The sequence below is a fragment of the Myxine glutinosa genome, chromosome 1 (assembly GCF_964187855.1).
Source record: "Myxine glutinosa chromosome 1, kmMyxGlut1.1, whole genome shotgun sequence".
Classification (NCBI taxonomy): Eukaryota; Metazoa; Chordata; class Myxini; order Myxiniformes; family Myxinidae; genus Myxine; species Myxine glutinosa.
This window is the reverse complement of record NC_136261.1, coordinates 122,164,032-122,191,874: the sequence shown is the minus strand read 5'-3', so window position 1 is coordinate 122,191,874 and position 27,843 is coordinate 122,164,032. Positions and strand designations below refer to the sequence as shown.

General features: G+C 46.3%; 2 protein-coding genes across 6 annotated transcripts in view; both read left to right on the top strand.

Annotated features, from left to right (window-relative positions):
- Positions 1-27,843, top strand: part of LRP6 (LDL receptor related protein 6) — a 347,763-nt gene that overhangs the window by 128,512 nt on the left and 191,408 nt on the right. The gene's annotated exons all lie outside the window — the stretch shown is intronic.
- The window catches only part of LOC137427920 (thromboxane-A synthase-like), a 126,277-nt gene that overhangs the window by 38,220 nt on the left and 60,214 nt on the right, over positions 1-27,843 (top strand). For all 5 annotated transcript variants that reach the window (XR_013623239.1, XM_078776636.1, XM_078776637.1 and 2 more), the window contains exon 7: positions 3,679-3,767. Coding sequence is in view for 4 of the 5 variants with exons in the window: in XM_078776636.1 (XP_078632762.1) it covers positions 3,679-3,767 (89 nt within the window). In the remaining variant the exon portion in view is untranslated. The remainder of the gene's footprint in view (positions 1-3,678; positions 3,768-27,843) is intronic.

Below are 27,843 nucleotides of genomic sequence, written 5' to 3'. Positions count from 1 at the left end.
CATGTTAAAATATCTTGATGCTGGTAGGGTTGCATGGGCGACTCATATAAAAACTACATTATATCAGTATGGATTTGGCTTTGTGTGGTTGTCACAAGAAGTTGGAGATGTCAATGTTTGTTGCAACTTTTAGACAAAGACTTATGATAATCATTTTCGAATGTGGTCAGCATCTGTTGATAACATATCTCAGAGTTTTACTTATAAGCACTATAAGTCATTATTAAATGTTCAATCTCATTTATCTATCACTGTTCCTACTTATTTTAGAAAGTATTATTATTATTGAAATTATTGCTTAGAAAATTATTGCTTAGAATTATTGAAACGCCAAGACCTTATTTGTTGAGAAAATGCTCAGAAAATGTTTTATGTAATGGAAATGTAAACGAGAATGGGGGGCGATTCTATTCTGATGGGGGCAAGAAACGTATCCGCCGGGGGGGGGGGGGCGAGTTTATACCGGTACAGATTCGCCAGGGGGAGAGTTTATACCGGTACAGATTCGCCGGGGGCGATTCTATTCTGATGGGGGCGAGTTTATACCGGTACAGATTCGCCGGGGGGCGAGTTTATACCGGTACAGATTCGCCGGGGGGCGAGTTTATACCGGTACAGATTCGCCGGGGGGCGAGTTTATACCAGTACAGATTCGCCGGGGGGCGAGTTTATACCTGTGCAGATTCGCCGGGGGGCGAGTTTATACCAGTACAGATTCGCCGGGGGGCGAGTTTATCCCGGTACAGATTCGCCGGGGGGGGGGGGGCGAGTTTATACCGGTACAGATTCGCCGGGGGGCGAGTTTATACCAGTACAGATTCGCCGGGGGGCGAGTTTATCCCGGTACAGATTCGCCGGGGGGGGGGGTGGGGAGGGCGAGTTTATACCGGTACAGATTCGCCGGGGGGCGAGTTTATACCGGTACAGATTCGCCGGGGGGCGAGTTTATCCCGGTACAGATTCGCTGGGGGGCGAGTTTATCCCGGTACAGATTCGCCGGGGGGCGAGTTTATACCGGTACAGATTCGCCGGGGGGCGAGTTTATACCGGTACAGATTCGTCGGCGGGAGAGTTTATACCGGCACAGATTCGCTGGGGGGCGAGTTTATACCGGTACAGATTCGCCGGGGGGCGAGTTTATACCGGTACAGATTCGTCGGTGGGAGAGTTTATACCGGCACAGATTCGCTGGGGGGCGAGTTTATACGGGGGCGGATTCGCCGGGGGGCGAGTTTATACCGGTACAGATTCGCCGGGGGGGCGAGTTTATCCCGGTACAGATTCGCTGGGGGGCGAGTTTATACCGGTACAGATTCGCCGGGGGGCGAGTTTATACCGGTACAGATTCGCCGGGGGGCGAGTTTATACCGGTACAGATTCGTCGGCGGGAGAGTTTATACCGGCACAGATTCGCTGGGGGGCGAGTTTATACCGGTACAGATTCGCCGGGGGGCGAGTTTATACCGGTACAGATTCGTCGGTGGGAGAGTTTATACCGGCACAGATTCGCTGGGGGGCGAGTTTATACGGGGGCGGATTCGCCGGGGGGCGAGTTTATACCGGTACAGATTCGCCGGGGGGGCGAGTTTATCCCGGTACAGATTCGCTGGGGGGCGAGTTTATACCGGTACAGATTCGCCGGGGGGCGAGTTTATACCGGCACAGATTCGCCGGGGGGCGAGTTTATCCCGGTACAGATTCGCCGGGGGGGCGAGTTTATACCGGTACAGATTCGCCGGGGGGCGAGTTTATACCGGCACAGATTCGCGGGGGGGCGAGTTTATACGGGGGTGGATTTATTTCGCGACACCGGCAGTAGCTCGCCTACTCTGCGTGAAGGACACGATATGGTCTTAATGAATGCTAGCAGACGGGGCACCCATTTAGCATCCACCCAAGGGACGGTACACATTGATGAATCACTTTGCCTGTAAAACACTGGAATGACAGTTTATAGTTGGGTCAGGATTCGAACCCAAACTAGACGGCTTAGACTTGAGTGTGCATACCCCTAGAGTCTAGACCATCTTGTCAGCCCCTTGTGATCAATTAAATGGTGGTATTAACAGTAAAAAAGAGCCAATTTTACCAATAAAATATTTTGATCGCGTATGAATGGCCCAAATTCAATTAAATGTGGATCTCGTATGAATTGCTAGGTTGAGTAGTTTGGCAGACATTATGGGGTAAATGGGATTGGATGGGGTGGTGTGAGGAGGGGAATGGGATGTGGTTGGAGGGGCTAAAACGAGAGGAAAAATCAACGCAAGGTTCCCTCGGAACGACATTCTTACATATTTTCAAACATGCCCGACAATCGCTTCATTTGCCTGGCACCATGAGTTTACATTTGGTACACTGCCCAAAATTCCAAGCATTTCACAGAACGGCTGGGCAGATCCTTGACTGCCGGTAGCAGGAATTTTGACTTTGGAATCCAGGGTGCATTGTGTAGGCGATACCTTACATACTTTTCTCATAAAAACACCTTGGAACCTTTAACATCTACCAACTAGTGCTCATGGAACACCTTGCCCCACGCAAGCAAAAAAAAAAAAACGGCATGCGAAGGGTCTTTTCAACTCTTGCTTTGCATTTCCGAGCACGATCTATATTTCCTACAAGCCACCATTTGGTCTTCATCTTGATATTCCCCAATGTTGAGAGAGTGAGGGACACATTTGATTGGTCGAGTTGACATAAAATCCTATTATAGGGTAAGTATTTTCAAGTTTTTTTTGCGTTTGTACGATATTCTTCCATGGCTGATCCGTAGCACCTAGGTCCTAGAGGCACCAAATTTTGGCCGGAGATACTTCTGAAACTGAGTGAGGTTTTAATCTACCACACACTGGCCTTGACGTCCGTTTTGAGGCCACCAACAGGATGCGGAGTCAGGCACTGCTGCCGCTGGCCAGCGAGCAAAAGGTAACCACCATGAGGCCAACAACTCCAAAGCTTTTCAATGTCCAACATATCCCAAAACCATCACTGGGAAAGCTTCACCAGCTGGGCAGCGCTAATGGGAGTAGCATAATATTTTGGCTAAGTAATGCGAAACTGAAGGTTTTTAGACGTGCAAGAGAGAGATTTGTGTTCTCCAGTGTTCAAGTATATGATTCAATTGAAATGTAATAAAGATTTTAAAGGTTGTAAAAATATATATATTCTGCAGTTTACCGCTGTTGATTCACCCTCTTTTACACCACCATATTTAACACGTCAGATTAGTTTATGTGCCTGTTGTTTGTGTCCCTTATGACCTCCCTAAAAACAGTACGTTTCCTGTTTGGAATGATTTTCAATTTTGGTTTAAATGTACGAGATGGTAAAATGTTCACCATGCGCTGTTAAAAATGTATGAAAACTTTGTTAATGAAATAACCCTGCATTCTCCATCGTACCCCAATACTTTTGGTAAAGCCCCAATACTTAGTCACCTTTTGGTAACACAGTACATGTTGTTCACAATAACTCCTTAATAAACCTTAGACCCTGTAAATAAAAGTCTTGTAGATTCTCCAGATAAAGTTTTTTTTTAAATTTTTTAAAATATTGCTCTGGTTATTGAATAACGAATTGCAGGTTGATCGAGCTTGCCGTTAAAGTGGATTATAGTGAATGAGGCCCTTATGATATTTGACATTCAACATCACCCACATGCAACTCCTCCCACAGATGGTCCCATTGATAACACAGGTTGGAGACGTATTGCTTCAAAATCTGAAGAAGCATGCGATCACGGGAGAGAGCGTCGATGTCTTGAGGTCTGATTTTCAATCGGAGTATTCACACGTTGGCATTCATTTTTGTTATCAATGTTCCAGTGTTCCAAGTTATCAATGCAACTCAAATCAAGGTTATCCTCACAATACACTGTTAATGTATACTGATACTGACAGACTAGATGGATTTCTTTGAAATGTGAATGTCAGGTGCATTTTTGGGTAAAAGTTGGGATCCTCACTTTTTAACATCATTAGGATATGCTGAATTTGATTAACCCAGTTCCCAAGCTGAATTTAGAGTTTTTCACTTTCTAATTAGCATAAACAAAATGGCCGCCAAATTACTATTTTTGGACAATTTCTTTGAACAAGCATTTATATATCATGTATATACTGTACATGCAGCTCTTTTACTTTAACTTTACAACTTTTACCCCAAAATGCACATAGAAGCTTATACATGGCCTTTTTCATGAATCGGTCTCGTCTATATTATGGTTGGTGACATATTGCAAAAAACAAAAACAAAAAAAACCACATTTAGAGGCCATTTTTCCCCGCAAAGCGGGGGTTGGCCTTTTTCGGGGACCATGGTTGTTGTTGTTTTTCGGTCCCCTTTTTGAAGCAATGTTTTACGGCCGGATGCCCTTCCTGCCGCCAACCCTTTTTGTCGCCTTTTACGACAAGCAGGGAATTACCAGTGAACTGGTACTCAATTTGCCGACCTCGGAAGGATGACAGGCTGAGTCAACCCCCCTGGCGTTAATTCAGCGATCGACCGGGATGCGAACCCAGGATCCTGGGATCCTAAGCTGGCACCCTAGCCGCCAGCCCAACACCAGGTTAAAATGGCTACAATATGGTGACATATTGAAAGTGACATTCAAACTGATATTGAATTGGACACTATAAAATGGGAAATGGTTTTAATAAGACAATGTTTCAAACAACCATTTATTCTAAACTTAAGTATACATGGCCATGAGCACAAACATTTAGGAATGTCACACATGTTGTTTTGCCAAACTACATCAATTCATACAAGGGGTCTGATCATCACTCTGTTGCTGACAGGCACACATTGATGTGCACCTCAACTCTGAATAGCGACATTTGCAGCGTCGAGTCTTGCATTGCTTCTGGCATGCACAACAAATCATCTCGAGGCAACTTTCTGGGATTGGACGCAGGGACATCAGAATAGGCTCTAGTCCTGAATCACCATGTTTCCATCCCATTTCCACAGGTGCAGGAAGGTCAGGTATGGCACAATGAGCCTTTCTCCATACCATGGCTTGATGGTGTACTCGCATCAAATGGAAATGAAGAGCATCACTTGTCGGTGACATTGCTTCTGGTTTACCAGTCTTGGAGAACATGTGTCGTGCTGAATAAACAGAGGTTGTTCTGTGCACATTATATATTCTGCAGACGAACGCTTCTGCAGATTTGATTGTCTCCTCTGTGAGTTCACCAATGCCCAAGTTCTTCAGCAGTTTATTCAAAACTCAAAAAATAAACTCAAATTCAGCTTGGGAACCGGGTTAATCGAATTCAGCATACCCTAGTTATGTTAAAAAGTGAGGTTCCCAACTTTTACCCAACAATGCACCTATAAGCTTATACATGGCCTTTTTTCCATAAATCCGTCTAGTCTATGAGTAAACTTCAGGGAACACCATTACAGTGACACTGCCGCTCACATTTATTATTGGGCTATTCTTGGGCTTGCTTGGCCCACTGTTCATGAATTTTATTTTATTTGTGGGATTTTGTGGTACTGCCTTTTCATACCGGTATGTGTGAAGGATAGTGCTGCTCTGCTAAGGCAGAAATGAAAACAATGGATTTCATCAACCACAAAAGTTTATTAGAGTACCCTGCTTCCCTTGGAAAATGAGATGTGGCTAGCATTAGCCCTTCATTCGAAAAAGCCATCATAATCAAAAGTGGAGACTGCAGCATTACAGGTAAAACTGTAACAGCACTAAGTAGAGCGCATGCCTCCGCCAAGCTGAACAGTTAATTTTTGTATCCCACTGATAGGCCGGATCTGCATCCAGACCATTCTTCCTTGTTACACACCAAAATACAATTGGCATGTTCATGTCACCTAACCAACTCATCTACCAAGTTTCATCCGAATCCGTCCATAACTTTTTGAGATATCCTGCTATATATCGTTTTTGGCCCCATCACTCACTGGTGAAAAATCACTTAAACAAATCTAATATTCGGATATTCACCAAAATCTAATCAATTTGTCCTTGTCAGACACCCAACCTGTCTGCAAATTTCATCCAAATCCGTCCATAACTTTTTTAGATATCGTGCTATATATCGTTTTTGGCCCTATCGCTCACTGGTGAAGAATCACTTAAACAAATCTCATATTCGGATATTCACCAAAATCTAATCAATTTGTCCTTGTCAGACACCCAACCTGTCTACCAAATTTCATCCAAATCTGTCCATAACCTTTTTAGATATCGTGCTATATATCGTTTTTGGCCCTATCGCTCACTGGTGAAGAATCACTTAAACAAATCTCATATTCGGATATTCACCAAAATCTAATCAATTTGTCCTTGTCAGACACCCAACCTGTCTACCAAATTTCATCCAAATCTGTCCATAACTTTTTGAGATATCATACTCACAGACAAACAGACAGACAAACTGACAGGATTGAAAACAGCCTCCATCCACCTTAGGTGGCAGAGGTAACCAGCCAAGGTATAAAACCCTTTCACCCTACGACTCAACGTCATTGATGGGCCAGCTCGGTATATGTTTTGAAATCTATACATATAATTTTTGGTATTTATAAAATATATAATTTTTTCTCCGATGCAGCATCCTTATTTTTTAGCTGTTTCGTCTCGATTTAACTTCAGGGCCCACTATAAACTGTCACCTGGTGCTTCACAGGCAGTGACTTCACAGGTGACTTCCATGATATGTGAAGCACGATACAGCATGGTGTGTGTGACTGTGGCGCAAGTGAAAATGTGGCTCAATTGACAATGCGGCACATGTGATGATGCGTGCTCAGCACGCATGATGGTGTGGCATGGTGTGTATGTACCATAGTCATAGTAGTAGTTGTAGTATTAGCAGCAGTCTTAGTCGTCGCCATAGTAATAGTCGTAGTAGTAGTAGTAGTAGTAGTAGTAGTAGTAGTAGTAGTAGTAGTAGTAGTAGTAGTAGCAGTCTGTCATCACCATAGTAATAGTAGTAGTAGTAGTAGTCGTCGTAGTAGTAGTAGTAGTAGTTTTAGTAGTTGTAGTAGTAGTAGCAGTCGTAGTAGTAGTCGTCGTAATAGTAGTAGTAGTCGTCGTAGTAGTAGTAGTAGTAGTAGTGCTTTTGTTGGAAAGGTTACAGAGATTTGCGTTCAGAGCTCATGCAAGCTCAGGCAAACATATGTTCCCAGTTTAATGTCGCTCAATTCCTCATCTCTGCAAGTCCATGGTTTGAACTACAGTAGACAAGGTAGAGCATTTTGAAGAGAAAGCACTACCAAGACAGATAAGGGGAAGGTAAAAGAACGCCAAAGAACACCAAAAAAAAGAACGCCAAAGAACACCAAAAAGAATGCCAAATAACACATTTATACAAATAAGAGCAAAATATCATGTGGGGAGACCGTACAAAGTGCATCATTTATAGTCCAGGTTTCCTTAAACTTTTGAACAGTGTTACTATATTCTGCCGCCTTGTACTCCGAAATAATGCGTGAGCGTATTAAGCCCTTCAGACATACAGAACTGTGTTCCACCACATCTTTCTCAATTTTTGCCTTCCTGGTTTTATATATTGCCATTTTTGCACAGGCTAAAATAAAGTTAACAAGGAGATCTCGTGACTTGCTTACTTTCTTTACCGGGTGCCCGATGATAAAAAGTGTTGGAGAGAAGTGAAGCCAGAAGCGCAAGAGAAGATTTTTCATCAGTAAGAACACTGGTTCAAGACGGTGGCATTGAAGGTATATGTGAAATATAGTTTCCCTTTCACCACAAAAGCAGCAATCCTCTGAGACGTTAGTGAAGTGCCGCATCATAGATCCAGAGCTCAGTGCACCATGTAGCAACCTCCAACTTAAGTCTGCCATCATTCTTGGCGTTGGGTAGAGATAGAGTGAATCCCAACGTGGATGAACAGTCGAAGGAAGTGGAAGAATCTCACGCCAGGGAGTATCCAGTCGGGTTGCAAGAGCTATATAATGGAGCGAGTGGATCACTAGCAGGTATATATTTTTCCTTGATAGCCCACAGAACGACATTTCCACTGTGCCAGGGGTCTTACTCATATTGTTTGCAGGTATTGGCTGAGAGAGCTCGCAACATCGTGGTCGGATTTTAAAATCCATGGAGTTACCGATGGACATCTGTCCAGATCCATCACCCTCTTTGGGATTCTCTAGATATTCCAGACAATCGGGAGGCAAGGAGCTTTTGACCTCTTCAAGTATCCTGGAGGGGATCCTGATTGTCCTCAGGCCCATTTTCGCTGCGAGTTCCTTGGGTAAAAGCGTTCTCTTACCATCGTTCAGAAGGTCTCCCACTGTGGATATGCCACCAGCTAAGAGGCTCCTTCTTACTGAAAAGGAAGCCAGAGTTGGGCCCTGTAGAAGAGGGTTGAGAATGAGCGGTTCTTCTAACAGGTCCTTGCCTGGATAAGGAACTGTTCTTTGCACGTTGACTACATTCCAAGCCTTCAGCATTTCTTGATAAAAAGGAGGCAATGTAGCACTAGACAGGCTCCGAGATGTAATGATGAAAAGATTCCTTTTGTACCCAAGATTGAGCACTTTGCTGAAGAAGTATGATGCCAGTGAGCACCATTGCGGTGCAGGGTTCACATGTAGGTAACGTTGTATGGTCTTCAGCCTGGATGCGTGGTAGTGGCTTCGAAGGCAGGGAAAAGACTGTCCACCTTCTGAAAAAGGCAAGCTCAGAATGCCCAGGGAAACCCAGTGTTTACCATTCCAAAAGTAGTCCAGTAGCTTCCTCTGCATCTTAACCAGAAACTCCTCTGGAGTGCTTATGCAAGAGAGCCTGAATACTAACTTCGGAATTATAAACTGTTTAATAAGGAGTGTTTTTCCCCTCAGAGACAGGACTTTTAGTAGTCCACTCCAGTCTCTCAACTTTGCTTCGATCTTGTCCCCTAAAGTGTTCCAGTTAATGAGTGGTGAGGACCCATGGGAAGTGGACAAGTGCACCCCCAAATATTTGAGCTCATTGCGACTCCAGGTCAATTTCTGAAAAAGTGTTGGTAACTCCTTTACCTGCATTTGTCCAATTAGAAGCCCCGAGCTTTTCCTCCAATTGATTGTAGCAGACGATGCTGCTGAATAGACCTGCTGACAATCATAAACTATTTGCATATCCCTTGCATTACTGGCAAACACGAGAACATCATCTGCATATGCAGAAAGTTTGAGGTTGACCGTGTTGTGTGGCACCACAATGCCAGTTAGCCTTCTTCTCATCAAACAAAGGAAGGGTTCGATACATAGGGAATATAATTGGCCGGACAGGGGACATCCTTGTCTTATTCCTCTCTCAAATGGAAAGGGCGCGAGCAAGAAACCGTTGACTTTGACTAGGCATTCTGCCGACATGTACAACGTCTGAATCATGCCTACAAATCTCCTCCCCAACCCAAATGTTAGCAAGGTTTCAAACAGATACTCATGGTTCATCTGGTCAAAGGCTTTCTCCTGATCCAAGGAAAGAAATCCGACTTGAGTCCGAGTCATGTCCGCATACTGTATCAGGTCTCTGACAAGGGATATGTTGTCATGTATTGTCCTGCCTGGAATGGCATAAGATTGGTCCGGGCTGACTAATTTTGTCAGGACTGGTCCGAGACGGAGTGACAACATTTTAGCCATGACCTTATAATCCACACACAGCAGAGACACAGGGCGGTAATTCTTCAAGTCTCTCAAGTCACCCTCCTTGGGAATCAAGACCAGCATCGCTCGACGCCAAGAAAGGGGCATTATACCTGTATCACATGCTTCCTGAGCTACGCTTAGGTAATCAGGTCCAACCAAGTCCCATACTTTTGTATAGAATTCACATGATAAGCCATCCATGCCAGGGGCTTTATCTCTTGATAGGCTGTGCAGGGCGGTTTTCAATTCTTCCAGAGATAATGGAGTCTCCAGCTGCTCCCGGTCTTCTACAGAGGCTTCAGGAAGACTACTCCACAAAGTGCCACCTGCACCTGCATCTGTGCTCTTACCCGAATACAGCTGAGCGTAAAAGGCTCTAATTCGTTTTTGAACACCCTCAGAGCCATTGAGCAAGAGACCATCTTCTGCGAGAACACTCGCTATAGCCCTGAATTGACCTTTGCGTTTTTCCACCCCTTTGAGATAGTTCAGGACATATTCATCCTCAGAAATAAACTGCAAACGAGAGCGCACATATGCCCCTCGTGCCTTCACACGACTACATGCTTTAAGGGTGCTCTTTTTTTTCTTGGTATGCCTGCAGTTCAGTCGAGGTAAGTGTGGCCAGGTGCTTCTCAAGGTGCAGCAGTTCCTCTTCCAGTCTTTTGATCCCTAACCCAAGTGTTTTGCTCGATCCATACGAGTATTCCTGACACAGCAATTTCAATCGTACCTTGCCTACATCCCACCAGAATCCAAGTGAGCAAAAATCTCCTTTTTTATTCCTCCAGGCTTGCCAAAAATTCAAAAAGATTGACAAAAAGGCTTCATCCTGACTTAAAGCATTGTTCAGGTGCCACAAGCCAGGGCCTCGCCTTGTTTCCGCCAGGGAAAACTTAATCCAGGCCAAGTTGTGATCTGTGAAATGGGCAACTTTTATGCCAGAGTCACTGACACTCTTACACCAACGGTGAGACACGTAAATTCTATCGAGCCGGGATTGTGATATATGACCACCTCTGATACTCGTATACGTGAATGTTATGTCTGTGGGGTGTTGTATGTGCCAAGTATCCCTCAAGTTTAACAGTGTTATGGTTTGTTGTAATATTCTTACAGAGGGATTATGCGGCTCCTGACCTATTCGATCAAGGGAGGGGTTTAGAGTGCAATTAAAGTCTCCTCCAAGAATTACACACTCTTCACCAGGCAAGGTGAGCATGAATCTCTGCAACCGGTTGAAGAAAATCCCCCTTGCAACTCCTACACAAGGTGCATAAATGTTGACGAAATTGACAACAAATTCTTCAAACTTTGCTTTTATATGTAGCAACCGCCCCACACTGGCTTCCTTTACGACAAGTATTTCAGGTTTCCTCTTTGGTGAAAAGAGGGTAGCCACTCCACAAGATGTGTCCGTTAGGTGACTGAAAAAGGCCAAGCCTTCCCATTGGTTTTCCCATCGGGATGCAGCCTCTGGGGTCGTGTGGGTTTCCTGCAAAAAGGTTACTTCAAGTTTTTCCTTCACACAGAATGACAATACCTGGTGCACACGGAATGCATCCTTACAGCCATTGACATTCAATGATCCTATTCGTAAGTTTGATGTCATTATTGTATTGAGAGTTTTGTTTCTGTGAAATTCATCCTCCTAAACGAATTTATATTCAGGCCCGTAACTCAACAACTTTGCTAGAAACTTCCTGACTCGGGCTTGTTCGGCCGAGCCTGAAGTCCTTGTTTTATGTCCCTCTCTCCTTAGTGCATACAAGGAATGCACTAGCAAGTCATAATCTTTCCACCGTTTCAGCGCATTTTCCACTTTCTTCCTGCTATGCAAGCTTTGTTCCAGGAACTCGAGTATCTCCTGGCTGGGAATGCAGGAATGGCGTCCTGCCGGTAGGTCTGTCTCTAAACCAGTCAGTGACCCTTGATAGTCTTCCCCATCACCAATACTTTCCTCATCATCGCTGTCTGGAGGTTCAAGATCCTTCTCCTTTGGTGTACTTGTACAATGTGTCAAGTCTTCTGCCATGTCGTCTCTCAAGGCTGACTTGGCATAATCTTCTGGCGCAGAGGAACGCTCCTTTCGCTCTGATGCGGCGGACGTTGCTACACCTGTGGGAATGGATGCCTCCTCCTCAGTTGGTAGAGGAGATCCAACCTTTTGGGGTCGTAAAATAGAGATGTGCTCAACTATTCCCCTTTCTGCGCCAACAGTGAGTGAAGTGACATCACCTGAGATGTCGGTCAGTGCCAGCAACTTTATTGATGCTTGTGTGTCTGGTTCCCTCTCTCTGTCTGTCCCACCGATGAATGCTACTTCAGAATCCTTTGAAACTTCGGTGTTAATCCTTCGGTTCAGAACTGCTCTTGTAGATGTTTCAATCCCTGGTTTATTTTGAAGCTTCGTTGCAGTTGTTATTATTGGATGCATTTTCTCAGGAGCCAACATCACAGTATCGTTTGGCCCTGTCAAGTCAGATACCTCTAGGTTGTTTGTCTTTACCGTGCTGGGTTTACTACCTGACAGTCTCCCTTCCTGTTCATTCTTCAAACTGTCTTTGGGTGGATCTGAGAGAGAGGACTCTCCATATCCTGTCGTTTGATGAATAGTTTCCTCTTCTTCTTCTTCTTCTTCCATTTCTTCAGATTGGGTTACCACTCTTTTCTCCTTCAGAATACTAGGCTTTACAAATCCCTTTGACACATTACTTCCCGTGTCATCCTCAATTGTACCAGGGTGTTCTGTGGTCCCATCCTCTGCGGGTTCTGATTTCCTCTTCTGTGCTCTCTTTGCCTTCCCTGCTCCCACTGCCTGCCATTGATTTATGGCAGCAGAAGAGTTGGGATGAGAAGCTGGTATAGAACTTTCTTGAGGGTCCACTGCCCTCGAGCACAAAGGAGCAACCGCCTCTCTTAGGTTGCCTACAGTGACGCTGGGATCCTCTCGAGGCTGATCTGGACGTTGAGGAGCTGCAACCTCTTTAATGATGGTGGGGCAGTCTGCTCTCCTGTGATCCTTCGCTTTGCATACAAAACAACGGGGTTCGTTTGTCATATGAAACACTCTGTAATTCTTTCCGTCAAAAGGAATAACAAACGACCCCTCACATTCAGCCTCCTTTCCCAATTCAATGGATACTTGTCTTTTAAAAGACCAGACATGTTGTAGGGAGGGCTCATGACAGCCCAAAGACACAGGCTTGATGGGTGATCTCAACACTCCCAGTCGTTCCAGGAAAGGCACCACGACATTGTCAGGCACGTAAGGAGGTATATTAGATATAATTATCCTCGTACCAAGACTTGAGAGCGGCTCGACTTGTACAAAGAGTCCTCCCACACTAATCCCTTTCTCAATGGCTTTGTTTGCTGCAGCCTCTGAGTTAAGAAAGAACACAGCTTGTCCATACATTTTCGAGGCTGCAACTATCGTTGCTGGATCAACCACACTAGCGAGTGCGTTCACATAGGCCTCTATTTGGGTGATTTGTCCCAACTCGCATTTCACCCCGTGCTTCCTTGTTAACGCCTTAAACGGGTGGGCAGGGCGGTTCCAACCTGCACCAGAGGTAGTAGCGGCCATTTTTGCCCACGTACCATCCAGAGGCATGATTGCTATTAACGGTATATTTCCCGTCAAATGAAAATGGAAAAAAAATATCAATTAGCTCGTTCGCGAGCTTCTGCTTATTTCAGCACGACCGGACCGGTATGCCAAAGATTAACTCAAAAGGATAATCAAACGCGCGTTGAGCAAATAACTTATCGGCTTAATCGCCAAAACTATGCAAATCTAGCACAGAAAGTCAAGGGTCATTAAGCAAAAACAAGGAAGTCAAACAGTTTGTGATACGCCACAAATCGGGCGCGGCAAATCTAGTCCCACACGGGTGCGGCCGCACGCCGCGGCTAGGCCCGAACACAAAGGGACTAATAACTCAAACGGGACGTCAAAGTAAAGTAACAAAATGAACCAACTCGGTTCAAATAACCCAAATAGACCAAAAATACAAACGAAAACGGAAGAGGGTGAGATGGAAATGTCGAAAATAGCACGGCTCGAGGAGCAGCAAAATGGCGTGGCGTGGCGTAGTAGTAGTAGTAGTAGTAGTAGTAGTAGTAGTAGTAGTAGTCATAGTAGTGGTAGTAGTAGTTGTAGAAGTAGTAGCAGCATAAGTAGTAGTAGTAGTAGTAGAGGTAGTCTTCGTAGTAGTAGTAGTTGTAGTCGTAGTAGTAGTAGTAGTAGTAGTAGTAGTAGTAGTAGTAGTACTAGTACTAGTCACAGTTGTCACATTAGTAGTCGTTATAAAGGGTATCCCAAAAGTTACTGTGCTCTATAATATACAAACCCAAAAGTTACTGTGCTCTATAATATACAAACCCAAAAGTTATTGTGCTCTACAATATACAAACCCAAAAGTTACTGTGCTCTATAATATACAAACCCAAAAGTTACTGTGCTCTATAATATACAAACCCAAAAGTTACTGTGCTCTATAATATACAAACCCAAAAGTTATTGTGCTCTACAATATACAAACCCAAAAGTTACTGTGCTCTACAATATACAAACCCAAAAGTTACTGTGCTCTATAATATACAAACCCAAAAGTGACTGTGCTCTATAATATACAAACCCAAAAGTTACTGTGCTCTATAATATACAAACCCAAAAGTGACTGTGCTCTATAATATACAAACCCAAAAGTTACTGTGCTCTATAATATACAAACCCAAAAGTTATTGTGCTCTACAATATACAAACCCAAAAGTTACTGTGCTCTATAATATACAAACCCAAAAGTTACTGTGCTCTATAATATACAAACCCAAAAGTTACTGTGCTCTATAATATACAAACCCAAAAGTTACTGTGCTCTATAATATACAAACCCAAAAGTTACTGTGCTCTATAATATACAAACCCAAAAGTTACTGTGCTCTATAATATACAAACCCAAAAGTTATTGTGCTCTACAATATACAAACCCAAAAGTTACTGTGCTCTATAATATACAAACCCAAAAGTTACTGTGCTCTATAATATACAAACCCAAAAGTTATTGTGCTCTATAATATACAAACCCAAAAGTGACTGTGCTCTATAATATACAAACCCAAAAGTTACTGTGCTCTATAATATACAAACCCAAAAGTTATTGTGCTCTACAATATACAAACCCAAAAGTTATTGTGCTCTATAATATACAAACCCAAAAGTTATTGTGCTCTATAATATACAAACCCAAAAGTGACTGTGTTCTACAATATACAAACCCAAAAGTGACTGTGCGCTACAATATACAAACCCAAAAGTTACTGTGCTCTATAATATACAAACCCAAAAGTTATTGTGCTCTATAATATACAAACCCAAAAGTGACTGTGCACTACAATTTACAAACCCAAAAGTGACTGTGTTCTACAATATTCAAACCCAAAAGTTACTGTGCTTTACAATATACAAACCCAAATGACTGTGCTCTACAATATACAAACCCAAAAGTGACTGTGCTTTATAATATACAAACCCAAAAGTGACTGTGCTTTATAATATACAAACCCAAAAGTGACTGTGCTTTATAATATACAAACCCAAATGACTGTGCTCTACAATATACAAACCCAAAAGTGACTGTGCTTTATAATATACAAACCCAAAAGTGACTGTTCTAAAATATACAAACCCAAAAGTGACTGTGCTCTACGATATTCAAACCGAAAAGTGACTGTGCTCTATAATATACAAACCCAAAAGTTACTGTGTTCTATAATATTGTTACGAATTTGGGTAGTGATATATATAGAGCAGAGTAGATCTGAGTAGGTACCATGCTTCGGGATGTCGCGGGAAGGAACACTTCCTGTAATAAGCCCACGTGTAGGTATTTTGTCGGCGAAGATGTATGAATGTGAATCTACCAGGAGCTCGTGTGTTAGGTAGTGTAGGGGTTAATGAGTAGCGCCCTTGTATGTCTCACCTGGTAATCAAACCTTTGTCCCTTATGGCACTACAGACCACATAGACACTTGGTTAGGATCCCTTAGTACAACATTAATGACGCCCTTCCCCTCTGAATGACCTTGGAAGAAAGCAGGCCAGAACACCGCCACAATTGGCCGCCGCCATTTACACCTCCAAGGGGCCTATCCACCTCGCATAGCATGTGCTATGAACAAGGAATAGGGAGGGGACGGGAGTGAGAGTGATGCAGTGGGTGTGCCCCTGGGCGAGCCGGCGAGTCGGTGGAGGCTCTGATTGGTTGGGAGTGCGCCAAAGCTGACGTCATCGGCCGGGGATATTAACGGGGGCCGGACGCCATTGTATAGAGAGTTTGATTCCTGAGTTGAGTGGAGTTGTCGAGCAGTGGAGTTGAGACTCGGCGTGTGCAGTTGGTGTTGAGTCAAGAACGTGATCGAGAGTTCGATTCCTGAGTTGAGTGCAGTCCAGAGCAGTTGGCGTTGAGTTGAGTGGAGTCCAGAGCAGTTGTTGTTGAGTTGAGAAAGCAGTGACATTCCTGGCGTCGAGTCGAGAGGAGGTGTGCGTGGGCAGTTCGTTTTGAGGTTCGCACGAGGAGAGTTGGCAGATCCCGAGTGCAGAGAGCCCGAGTTGGTTTTGCAGTGCGCTGTTCGGTGCAGTTGATCCGTGGTCGATCGCAGTTGGATTCCTGGCAGCGCAGTTCAGAGATCCCGACCCGAGTTGGGCTGAGGTGTAGCCCGCATGGAGCTCGCTGTCCTGCTGTGGGACCTCGTGGTGCTTTGGAGCTTGGTGCACGGACCTCGTGTGCAGCGGCGAGGGCGTTGGCTCGGGCCTAGCGGGGCGTGCGAGGCGGATGAAGGATTCCTCCACGCCGGAGTTTGGAGCCGCGTTGGACGGACAAGACAAGACAACGAGAGCAGATAAGACCGAGCTCCGCGGTTACACGATACATGACGTGTCCTTTTTGTTAATTCATCCCCTGTTTGTATTTGATATCTGGTGTGCGGGATCCTGAAGTCGGATATTTTATTACCGGCGCGTGCTTTTACTGTCCTTGCTTTTCCCAATAAACCCTTATATTATTTTCTGTACATATTTCTGAACGCAGTTTACCGGGTGATTGATTTTAATAGACTAGGGCATGCCCGTACTATATATATATCTAAAATTATATCCCCCCCCTCTATTTACATGAAATGGTTTGGTCCATTCGCAAAGCCAAAGCGAACGGCAGTTACGAATCGCAGTTACGATGAATCGCAAAGTAGTTTTAATTAGTTTTAAAACATAGTTTAATGCCAACATAGTTTGCCAACGTGAAATAAATGAATACGCTCTCAAATGTGCCGTCCGAGGCAGAGTCTGTTCGGCACGTTCGGCACACGTGATAGCTCGCTGCTCTCTGATTGGTTGAATCGTTTTTTGGACATAGCTCGGTAACTACTTGTCCGATTAATATGAAACCTTGAAAAGGCACATCCTCGGGTCCCCAGCAATATACCTGGCAAGTTTAAAGTATATCGGACCCGTGGTTGTCGAGAAACAGCGGTCACAGACATACAGACATACATACATACATACATACATACATACATACACACAGAGATTACTGGAATTATACGTAGATAGATAAGGCTGCGGGGGCTCTCGCCGTTCCCCTCCATTCCCCGCGCTTGGGGCTTTTGGTTTTGGAATCCGCCATTGAGTTTCGGCCTCGGGAGTTGAAGCCTTCGTGATCGGCAATCCGCAACTCTGGTGTTAATCGGAGTTGCGCGACATTTGGTAGTCAGTAGTGGGATTGAACCCTGACATTTGGTGTCATAGTGGAGAATTTGAACGCAAATTTTTTTATAATCGAGGCGGAGAAATTTGATAGTGATTGGGCATACGGAGCGAGATATCGCGTCTTCGACAAATTTAAATTTTATTTTTGGAATTGAAATAAATACGCGTGCGGGAAACGACCTTCATCAAAGCAGATGTCGGAGGTCGGTGAAATGGAGGTGCGCAGCGAGGCTTCTGTCAGTTTAGGGAGTGGGTCGGATGTAGATGGGGGAATTCAGGGTAGTGATGGAGCTTCCCTCGCTGCTATCAATACGGCCCCGACAACCGACCAGATTTTGGGTCAATCGCTTAGAGAAATTCGGGGAATATATAATAAAATTGATGCCTGGACGAATGAATTGAGGGAAGGACGAACGAATGGTGCCGCCAGGGCTCAGGAGCAGGGAATGGCAAAATTGGGAATTGCACCGGGAATGGCAATTGAAGTAAATTGGGAGACTGCAGGTGCAGAGGTGGATGGGAATGTCCACAGGTGGATGGGGAACGTGTACAGGTAGATGGGGGAATGCCTGCAGGTAAATGTGGAGTGCCCATAGGTGAATGGGGAATGCGCACAGTTAGATGGGGAGACCGAATGTGAGAATTGTAATAGGGAGTGTTTCCCACCTGGCCTGGAGGTTTATCGGGACCGGGTGGATGCCACAACACCTCAACCGGGGGATGAATTTGAAATGGTGCAGCACCAGGGCACTGGTGCAGAGCAAGAGGGGGTAGAGTTGTTGGGGGTCCGTGCAATGGAGCCGGACCGGGTATTTATTGGGGATATTGATGAAAACCTGGCGGGGCCAGAAATGATTTGTTATGATGATGGGGATGACGAGCATGATGTGATTCAGCGGCTGAGGACCTGGGACAGTCCCATAGAGGTAGGGTTTGACCAGGCCCAAAGGAGTTTGGGGGATGAGGTGAGTCGGTCTGAGGAGGTGGTTGTGGTGACCGTGGGGACTCTCACTGTACACTACGATTTGGAAACAGAGGCTCCGAAATTGGATACCCAGCTGGGGAAGTGTGTTGGCTCCGGGCTGGATTTGGATCTTGAGGGATCGGGAGATAGAGCCTCTGGAGATTTGGTCCCCGTAGGGAATGTGGACCAGCTGCGGGGAGGGGCAGAACAACTGGTGGTAGGAGTTGTTACCTGCAGCTGTGGTTTGGCGGTGGCAATAAAAAATTTTAAGAGGAGAAAGAAATTTAGATTTAAATGGAAGTTGGATTTGGAGCAGCCCTGGTTGGAGTTGGTCCCCGGGACATGGGGAGGCCATTGAGGATGGCCTCGGGCAAAATTCGCCCCTTTCAAAATTTGGGGATGCCAGCCAGCTGGGGGGCTGAGCTGGCGGGATTTGGACGTGGGGTCCAGCCATGGGTGGCATGGTGTGACCTGGGCCCCACGGGGGGTCTGGTGGAGTGTGGCGTCCCTTGTCCAGCGGGGGACCGGCCGAGCGGGTGGCTCGGGCCGACAGGGTCACCGGACCCTGCTGGGGGTTAAGACCTTCAGGGGGTCCGAGGTGGTTTCTCAAGCCTGGGATGGCATATATTGAGGACCACTAGGGGGAGTTGTTGTGGGTCGCGCTTTGGTGGTGGCACTGCGGACGGCCAACTTGGGCTTGATGTAGTGACCACCCGGGCATGCGGCCTGGCACCCTCCTCCTGAGATTCTGGGACACCCAGCATGTGGTGACCTGACGTGTTGTGCTGGGCTATGGACGCGGGTCAAACCGAATGGACAGGGACGGACATAGCCTGCTGGACAACCATTGGGGCATCTGTGGAACGTGATGGTGTGAGAGTGACCTTCCACAGATGTTCCGTTATGATTTATGGACTCTCGTGTTGGGAAGAGAGCCATGGGGATGTGAATCGGGAGATGTGTAATGAGCCGAGCATATGGGCCATGCTCGGCTGGCATGTGTATGGAAAAGCATCTTTCTTTGGTTGAGATTAGTGAAATGTGAAAAATGTTTGGCATGGGTAATCTGTGGGTTAGATGTTTATTTAAGGGTGAATTTTGTGAAGAGAAATGGTGGACACTGTGCAGTGATGCCATTATTGTTCCAGGTGTGTTAGACCAAAGTGTTAGAGGCTGTGATGAAATTGATAGGGTAGCAGGACACAGCTTTCAACTGGTTGCGGGGGCGACTGTGCTGATATTTGGGATGCGGAGTCATGGGGATGTAGTTGGGTGGTCTGAGGGTCAACGTGGTGCTGTGTGTCCGAGGTGTGTGGACCATGTCTTCTGGGTGAGTCCCCTGGTGGAGCATGGCTGTTGACTGGACCTTGGTGTGGTAAAGTGTGGGTGAGCACTGGGGGGGCTGCAGTTCTGTAGTCGGACTGGGGGATGATGTGGAGGTGCAGGGGACGTGGCTGTCGGGATGCCACGCACTGCGACCGTGCCCTCCAGGGCCGAGGTTGTGCGTGCGGTAGTGTGTGTTGTGGCAGCAGGTGCTCACCACATTGGCCAGCTGGGGCTGGTGCAGCTGTGTTCCTCGCAGGGGGGGCTGAAGGATGGATGGTGGGTCGCACCCTTATGGACACTCATGGGCCATGTTGGCGTTTTGACTGCTCACCTTGTCCCGATGACCCTTGCATGGTAGAGGTGCAGAGCTAGAGGTGCAGAGCTGCCGTGGCCACAGGTAGTTGTGTCGTGATGATCACCGTTGGATGCGGATCCACATATCTGCCAGTGTAGTGTGGATAAAAGTGAAGTTTGGAGAAATTGGACTTCCGTTTCCGGTCTTGCTGGCGAGGGTTCGTTTATTCGTTGCTCTCCACGCGCTCCATCAAAATCGAAGTTAAGTAATTGTTCCCATTTGAATTTTCGTTATAACTGTATTTATTTTATGGTGTATTGTACGTATATTGTGTCCCGACGAAGATTTTCGGCGCAAATCTTTCATACCTGTATTGAAAATCGTGTTAATTCGTGTCGTGTCTTGAGGCCTTGTCAGTGTACACTGTACAAACTTGAGGCTTTGTTTTTCTCTCAGCGGTCCGTCGTTTGTGATCCAATAACTTTCGTTCTCTGTTTTCCCAGTCTTTTCACCACATAGCCTACTTCCTTCTGTAAATCTCAACTCAAAAAAACAAAAAAAACCACATTTCCTTCTCTTTTCTCATTCGTTTATTCATTCTTATTCGTTCGTTCGTTCTTCGACCACGTGTTTCTCCCCCATTTCCCCAGATAGATTGTCAAATTTCAACTCGTTATTTTATCGTCCATGCGTTATTGTTTGATTATAGTTAGTTTTGGTTTGAATTTCCTGTAACTCGTAATTAATTAATCGTGTTCTGCTCCTCGTGTGCGGCCTTGTAGTTGTACCCCCGTCGGTGTTTGTTAACTTAAGCGTGTTTTGCTTGGCTCTTAGTTTTTTTCCCTTCTACCCCGAACATAATACTCTGTCTAACGTTCTAAATCCCCACCCCCCACCCCCAAAAAAAAACCAAAAAAAAAAACCAAAAACATTTATTTTTCCTTTCTCCATGTGTACTGTTGTCTCATCCTGTATTTTCTGTCCAGGTGTGCTGTTCGCCCCGTCCCCATTATCTCCTTGCCATCCACCGTTTGCCCTGTTCACGTGACTCGCGGCTCTCTCCCCCGTTGGTATTTTGTGCATATAAGACTGTTCACGGTTCTGTTTAAATATCATTTAAATATGTTTAACCTTTCCCCTTCAGTGTTTTATTCAGTGGTATATTACAACACGCTGTTTTTCTTCCTATTTAAAAGGCTTTTCTCAATTTCCTCTCCAACTCATTCCACTTCAAAAAAAAGAAATTCAATATCTTATACGTCTCCCTCACTACATGGTCTAAATTCACATTCATTCCATCCCTCCTCCATCGTTCTGAATCAGATTGATAACTTGAAAATCACAACAAACCCAATTTGTTATCAATGTTCGTCTTTCATTAATCATCCACTTTCTAAACTCCCCTCTTGCCCCTCCCATCCAAATCCCCCCCCTTGCACCTACACTCCTAAACTCCCCCCTTGCCCCTCCACTCTTAAACTCCCCCCTTGCCCCTCTACTCCTGAACTCACCCCTTGCCCTTCCCCTCCTAAACTCCCCCATTGCCCCTCCCCTCCAAATCCCCCCCTTGCCCCTCCACTCCTGAACTCCCCCCTGGCCCCTCCCCTCCTAAACTCCCCCCTTGCCCCTCCCCTCCAAATCCCCCCCTTGCCCCTACACTCCTAAACTCCCCCCTTGCCCCTCCACTTCTAAACTTCCCCCTTGCCCCTTCCCTCCTAAACTCCCCCCTTGCCCCTCCCCTCCTAAACTCCCCCCTCACTCCTCCCCTTCAAAACTCCCCCCCAACCCCTCCCATTCAAAACTCCCCCCATACCATTCCTCCCCAATTCTCCCTCCTCCCCCCTCCTCCTCAAAGCTGCCTCCTCCCCACTTCATCTCCCTTCTATCTCATACCTCCACCCCCCCCCAACCTTCTACTTTCCTCTGCCCCCCCCTCAAACAACCCCTCACTGTGCCTCATCCCTTCCACATCAAACCTTTCATCCTCCTCATCCTTCCCTTTCTTCGAACTCTTCTGCAATCTCTGACACACTATCAACTGCTCTCCCTACCTCCCCCTCTCATCCTTCATCTTACCCTACTCCTCCCCTCCCCTGTCCTGCACCCGATGCTCCCCCTCTCTCTTCATTAACGGTATGGACCTCAAACATCCGGGGCCTTCGCTCCAACCTGACTGATCTCTCCATACAGGTTGCTTCTGACAATCCAGACTTGATCTGCTTAACAGAGACTTTCCTCCTTCAAGATGTCTCTGATTCCTTAATATCTCTTCCTGGTTACTCCCTCCTCCGGTATGATAGACCTGAGCCTCGGCCTGGTGGTGGGGTGGCTATCTTTATCAAAAACTCTCTTCCTCACTCTCCTTGCACTGCCCTCTCTCCTCCTCACCCCCAGGAGTACCTCTGGCTACGGCTTCCTCTCCGCTCCCACCTTTTGTTCATATGTGTTCTGTGCCGTCCCCCAAACAGTGATGACTCCATCTGCATTTCACTGTCTGACAACATGGACCAACTTCTATCCACTCATCCCAACTCTCTCTTCCTCATATGTGGTGACTTCAACTGTCATCATGCCACCTGGTTGGGTGTGGGTTCCTCTCTCACCAGTCATGGCACCTCAGCAAAGGACTTCTGTGACTCACTGGGATTGACACAATCTGTCAATTTCCCGACCCGGATCTCAGCCAATGGAGTATCTTCTCTTCTAGACTTGGTTATGACAAACTTCCCTCCTAATGTCTGCTGCTCTTCCTCTGCTCCAATCGGTTCTTCTGATCATGTGCTTGTCAAAGTGGACATCTCTCTGGCCATTCTCAGAGCCTCCTCAGCGTCGACGAGTCTGGCATTTCACTCAGGCCAACTGGCACGGTCTTCAAGCAGCCATCAATCATCTGGACTGGTCTCCCATCTCTTCCGCCTCTGACATCAACTCATCCTGGGAATTCTTTCAAAGTAAATTGCTCTCTCTCATGCACAGAGTTATCCCATCTCGTCTTCAGTTGTCATACCCTTCCTCCCGTCCATGGTACACGGAATCTTGTGGTGAGGCTGTTGCCCTGAAACAACTTGCCTTTGCCTCTTGGAAGGCTAATCCAACTGAAGGCAATCTCAGTTCCTTCCACCAAGCTCGGAACAAGTGTGTGTCTACCCTCAGGAGTGCCAGGAAGCACTATCTCTCCTCACTCAAGCATGAACTCTCAAACCTGTCTCCTTCCTCCAAATCCTGGTGGCGTCTGGTCAAATCCGTTTCTGGTGTTTGTTCCCGCTCCATCCCCGCCCTTACCTCAAATGGCCACACAGTTGACATCGCACGTGACAAAGCCGAATGCCTCAACTCTGTGTTTGCCTCAAAATCCTTAGTCCCAAACCCATCTCTCTCTGTTCCCACCTTTCCCAGTCGAACCCAACTGCTCCTGGACTCTGTGTCCTTCTCTCCTGACAAGGTGGAGGAGTTTTTGTCAAACCTCGACTCTGATTCTGCAACTGGACCAGACGGCATCAGCCCACGGGTCCTAAAATCCTGCTCTGCCGCTCTATCTCACCCTCTCTCTGTTCTTTTCACCCTATCTTTTGCTCAAGGTCATCTGCCAGCATCCTGGAAATCAGCAAACATTACCGCTTTACACAAAAAGGTGCAAAAACAGATCCTTGCAACTACAGACCAATCAGCCTGCTCCCAATTATCAGCAAAGTCATGGAATCCATCATTGCTTCGGATATGAAATCTTTCCTCTTCTCCAATGGCTTGATCTCTGATCATCAATTTGGTTTCAGACCAGGTCACTCTACTCTGGACATGCTGCTTCTTCTGTCTCAACAATGGATGGAGGTCCTCAATGCCAAACAGGAAATCAGAGCTGTCTCCCTTGACATATCACGTGCCTTCGATACGTTCTGGCACCCAGCTCTGCTCACCAAACTCTCCTCCTATGGTATCCATGGAAATCTCCATGCATGGCTTGCGGACTTCCTCTCTGGTCATAGTCAACGTGTGGCCCTGAATGGATTTCTCTCATCTCCCCTTCCTGTTCAGGCTGGAGTTCCCCAAGGCAGTGTGCTTGGCCCTGTGCTTTTTCTGGGCTTTATCAATGATCTCTCCGACTCTCTGGAAAATCTTCTCTATCTCTTTGCTGATGACTCCACTCTCTGCCGCTCCAATTCCTCTTCCCTCAGATCGGCAGTCTGCAGCCTCCTCACTCTCTCTGAAGACCTGGACAAAATCACAGACTGGTCAAACAAGTGGAACATGTCTTTCAATCCTGACAAATCTCACACTCTTACTATGTCTCTCCGATAAGATCGACTGGACAACCCTCCCATCTACTTTCTCAACAATCCTCTCCAAGAAGTTCTGTCGCTCAAGCTTTTGGGTCTCACTATCTGCCATGATCTTTCTTGGGAAAACCACATTTCCAAGCTGGCCTCCAAAGCCAGTCGCCGACTGGGCATCCTCCGACGTGCGAAGTCCTTCCTCGGCACACCTGAGCTCCTCACATACAAGGCTTTCATCCGCAGCTCAATGGAATACTGTTCTCCCCTATGGGCTGGTGCTCCTGCCTCACACCTGGCTCGGCTTCACGCTGTTGAATCCAAAGCTTTCAGAATCATTGGAATCTCCCGCGATGAAGCTATCTCTGAGGGCCTTTCACTCACTCACCGCAGGCAGGTAGGTGGTCTTTCTGTCTTCTACCGACTCCTCTCCGGCCTTGCTCCCCCAGCTCTCTCTGTGCTTTGTCCCCAAAATATTCCTACAGGTCGCACAAGATCTGCCAGCAACCCTCTGATGGTTAAACTGCCGAAATCTCGGCTCTCTGCTCACCTTCACTCTTTCATTCCTCTTTTCTCCCGCCCATGGAACAAACTCCCACACTCCCTTCAATCCCACTCCTCCCTCCAGGTCTTTAAAACAGCTGTTCACCACCATCTCTTATCTTCCCCCATCCAAAACCTTGATCTTTTCTACCCCCACTAATTCACCCCAGATCCACCTTGTTTGAAATTCCAACTTCTTTCCTGGAAGTCCTGGCAGTGTCCATATGTTTTATACCTCTCCCACCCCCCCCCCCCCCCCCTTCCCATGTCTCCCCCCAAAAGCCCTCTCCCTCCCACAGATCTCTCGATGTCTCCATGTCTCTCGGTCCCTGCTCTCAAATGTTGTGTTTGTGTCCTTCCCCCTCTCTCCCCATCTTGTCTACCGCTCCCGATGTTATTTGTTTTAAATGTGTCTGTTTGTCTTTTTGTGTGATTAATGTTCGCTCTTTCACGAGCCTCGATCTTGTATACAAAAAAAAAAAAAAAAAAAAAAAAAAAAATTTGGATAGGCTCAATGAGAAATTGTGGGATTTTGTGGGTGGATTGCACTTTGGACCTGACCAACCGGTAATTACCTGCATTTGAGGTGAGTGCTAGAGATGTACAGTCCCAGGCTTCAGGACTTGCTTGTGGAACTTTGGGGACATTTAATTTGGAGTTGGGAGCCGGGTGAGAGTGATGACATGGCCGGTGAGGGGATGGAATGGGGGCCACACAGTGTCTTGTGGGTGGCGTTTGTGTTGGTGTTGTGGTTATGTGTTTTGATGTGGTCATGAGAGTGGAAACTGGAGAGTGAGTGATGATTATTGGAGGAAATGAGTAAGCGGTGATTATTGTGCTTTTGGAAATGTGTATTGGTTGAATGTGAAATGTGAATAGGGGATTTCACATGCAGCAGGCCATGGCAAACCTTTGTAACATCTTTTACACCATCATTGGAATTGTGCTGAGTTGTTTTGAGAATTGAATGGCAGCGGGGGAGGAAGTGTGTTTTGGGGTCTTATGGGTGGGGAAGGTGTGTGTGTCCGCAGGTACGGATCAAGCTCTGAGGAGCGATGCCTGCGGCCCCCCTCTGCAGCCATCCTTTGTTTTCACTGACGTCACAAATTACCCATCTCGCATTGCGCGGTGGCCATTTTGATACCCAAGCTAATCTGTCCGTGTGTGCTGATATTGATTTGTTGCGTTGGTTTATGGTGAATGCGGATCGCAAAAAGTCTGTTTTCTAAAGTAATTTTGTTTGTTTTGTCACGTTCATGTGGAGTGTGGTGCCATCTAGTTTATATTACGTGTTGTTGCCCAACAAACACAGAACATTCGGTTTAAGTTTGCCGTGGACCAGTGAACTGGTGAACACCTGGGCAGTGGGTCAACCTGCAACCAACTACCTGTAGCACAGACTTGGAGTGTACGTAAGGATACGGTAGATCCAGGCTTGAGTATGGCTAGCAGTGCGAGTGCCAACCTTGGCTACCAAGAGACGCTCCCCCCGGACGTTCTTGTTCGTTACAAAGAGAAGATTTCTGTCATTGGGTGTGACCCTTATGGTCTATCAAATGATCAATTTGAGAAGAATGTGAGCAAGTGGCCTCAGGTGACCCACATCGACGTGATCAACTACCTGTTGTTCAGCAAATCGGCCTATACCAAAGATGAGTTGAAGAAGTATAAATCCCTCGAGGCATACAGGTTGTACCAAGGTGGATGGGTGCGACAAATCCTACACAAAGAACTGAATGACGTCCACTTGATTCGATCCAAGGTATTAATATATTAAACAAACATGTATTTTTTAAAGCTGCTTGTGTTAATGTTATGGACCTGATTGATTAAGTGCCCTCCATTTGTTCAATTGTATGTATTGTATTCAATATCATTAATGATTATAGTAATTGTATGGTTATACAATGAAACGTGTTCTTACTTACTGTTAACAAAATGCTCGGAGCAGACAGGTGTGCGATCCCACTGTGATTCTCTTTGGATGTCACTGTGATTGATGGCAGCCTTCCACAAACGCTGCCTCTTCACTTAAATTTCTTGTTTCCTCACCCTGATTCAGTAGAAGTTTGGGCGTTTTGTAAAACTTGACTCCTGGCCTGTTTGAACAACGAAATACGCCGCAAATTGGCATGACTGGTCGTGAACAAAAACTATTTAATGTGAATCCGCTGACGACGTTGTTCGAGAGGGTATCAAAATGGCCGAGGTGTCCCAGGGTGCCCTGCGCGCATGCTCCGATGACGTCACAAGAAAACAAGCAATTACCCCTGGCAGCCGGTGGTATCTGGAAATTGGAGCTCATTGGTGGAGGGTCATGGTTGGGCGCCGCGGGGTGAGGAAGTCCCCCGGTGACCTGTGTTGCTGCAATGAAGCAGGAGGCAAGGGAGCCTGGTGTGTGTGGAGACCCTCACCGGCGGGGTAACAGCGGAAAGGGGCTGTTGGGCTGCCATGGGCCAAGAGGTAAAGGGGGGGGGGGGGGGCAAGGAACTTGTAAGTCGGTTGACTTGTTTTTGGGACTGCGGGCACCACAGCCTGAAGCGCCCCCACCATCTTTTTGTGCGGTACCTCCCTGCTGCCTAGTTGAGGAATGCACACACACGAATGACCTCAATGCCATGGTCCTGCAGGGGGGTGAAATAAGTGCTGGTAATAAAGTGTAGGAATGAGTTTGGACTGAGAATGAGTGGATAAGGGGTTTATGTTGCATGAATGTGGGCGAAATCCACCGAGCCATGTCACTCACCTGTAACACCTGGACAGGGCCCGTGGAAATTTAGGGGTGCATTAGGGTGGCCCTGCAGGTAAGGATGTGTCTTGTGACATCCACCGGGGGACGCGGTCTGTAGACCGGGGTATGTAAAAATGTATAGAGTTTTTGGAATTTTCTGGTTAAGGTTAAGTTTTGTGGTTAAGTTAGTTTTGCGTGTGGTTTGTTTCCCCCCACCGCAGGAACAATGAAGACCAATGAATGTACATACTTGCATGATTGTTAAGGGGTTGCGCTTGTTTAGGAAGTGTAGGTAAGTAGTCCGACTCACTT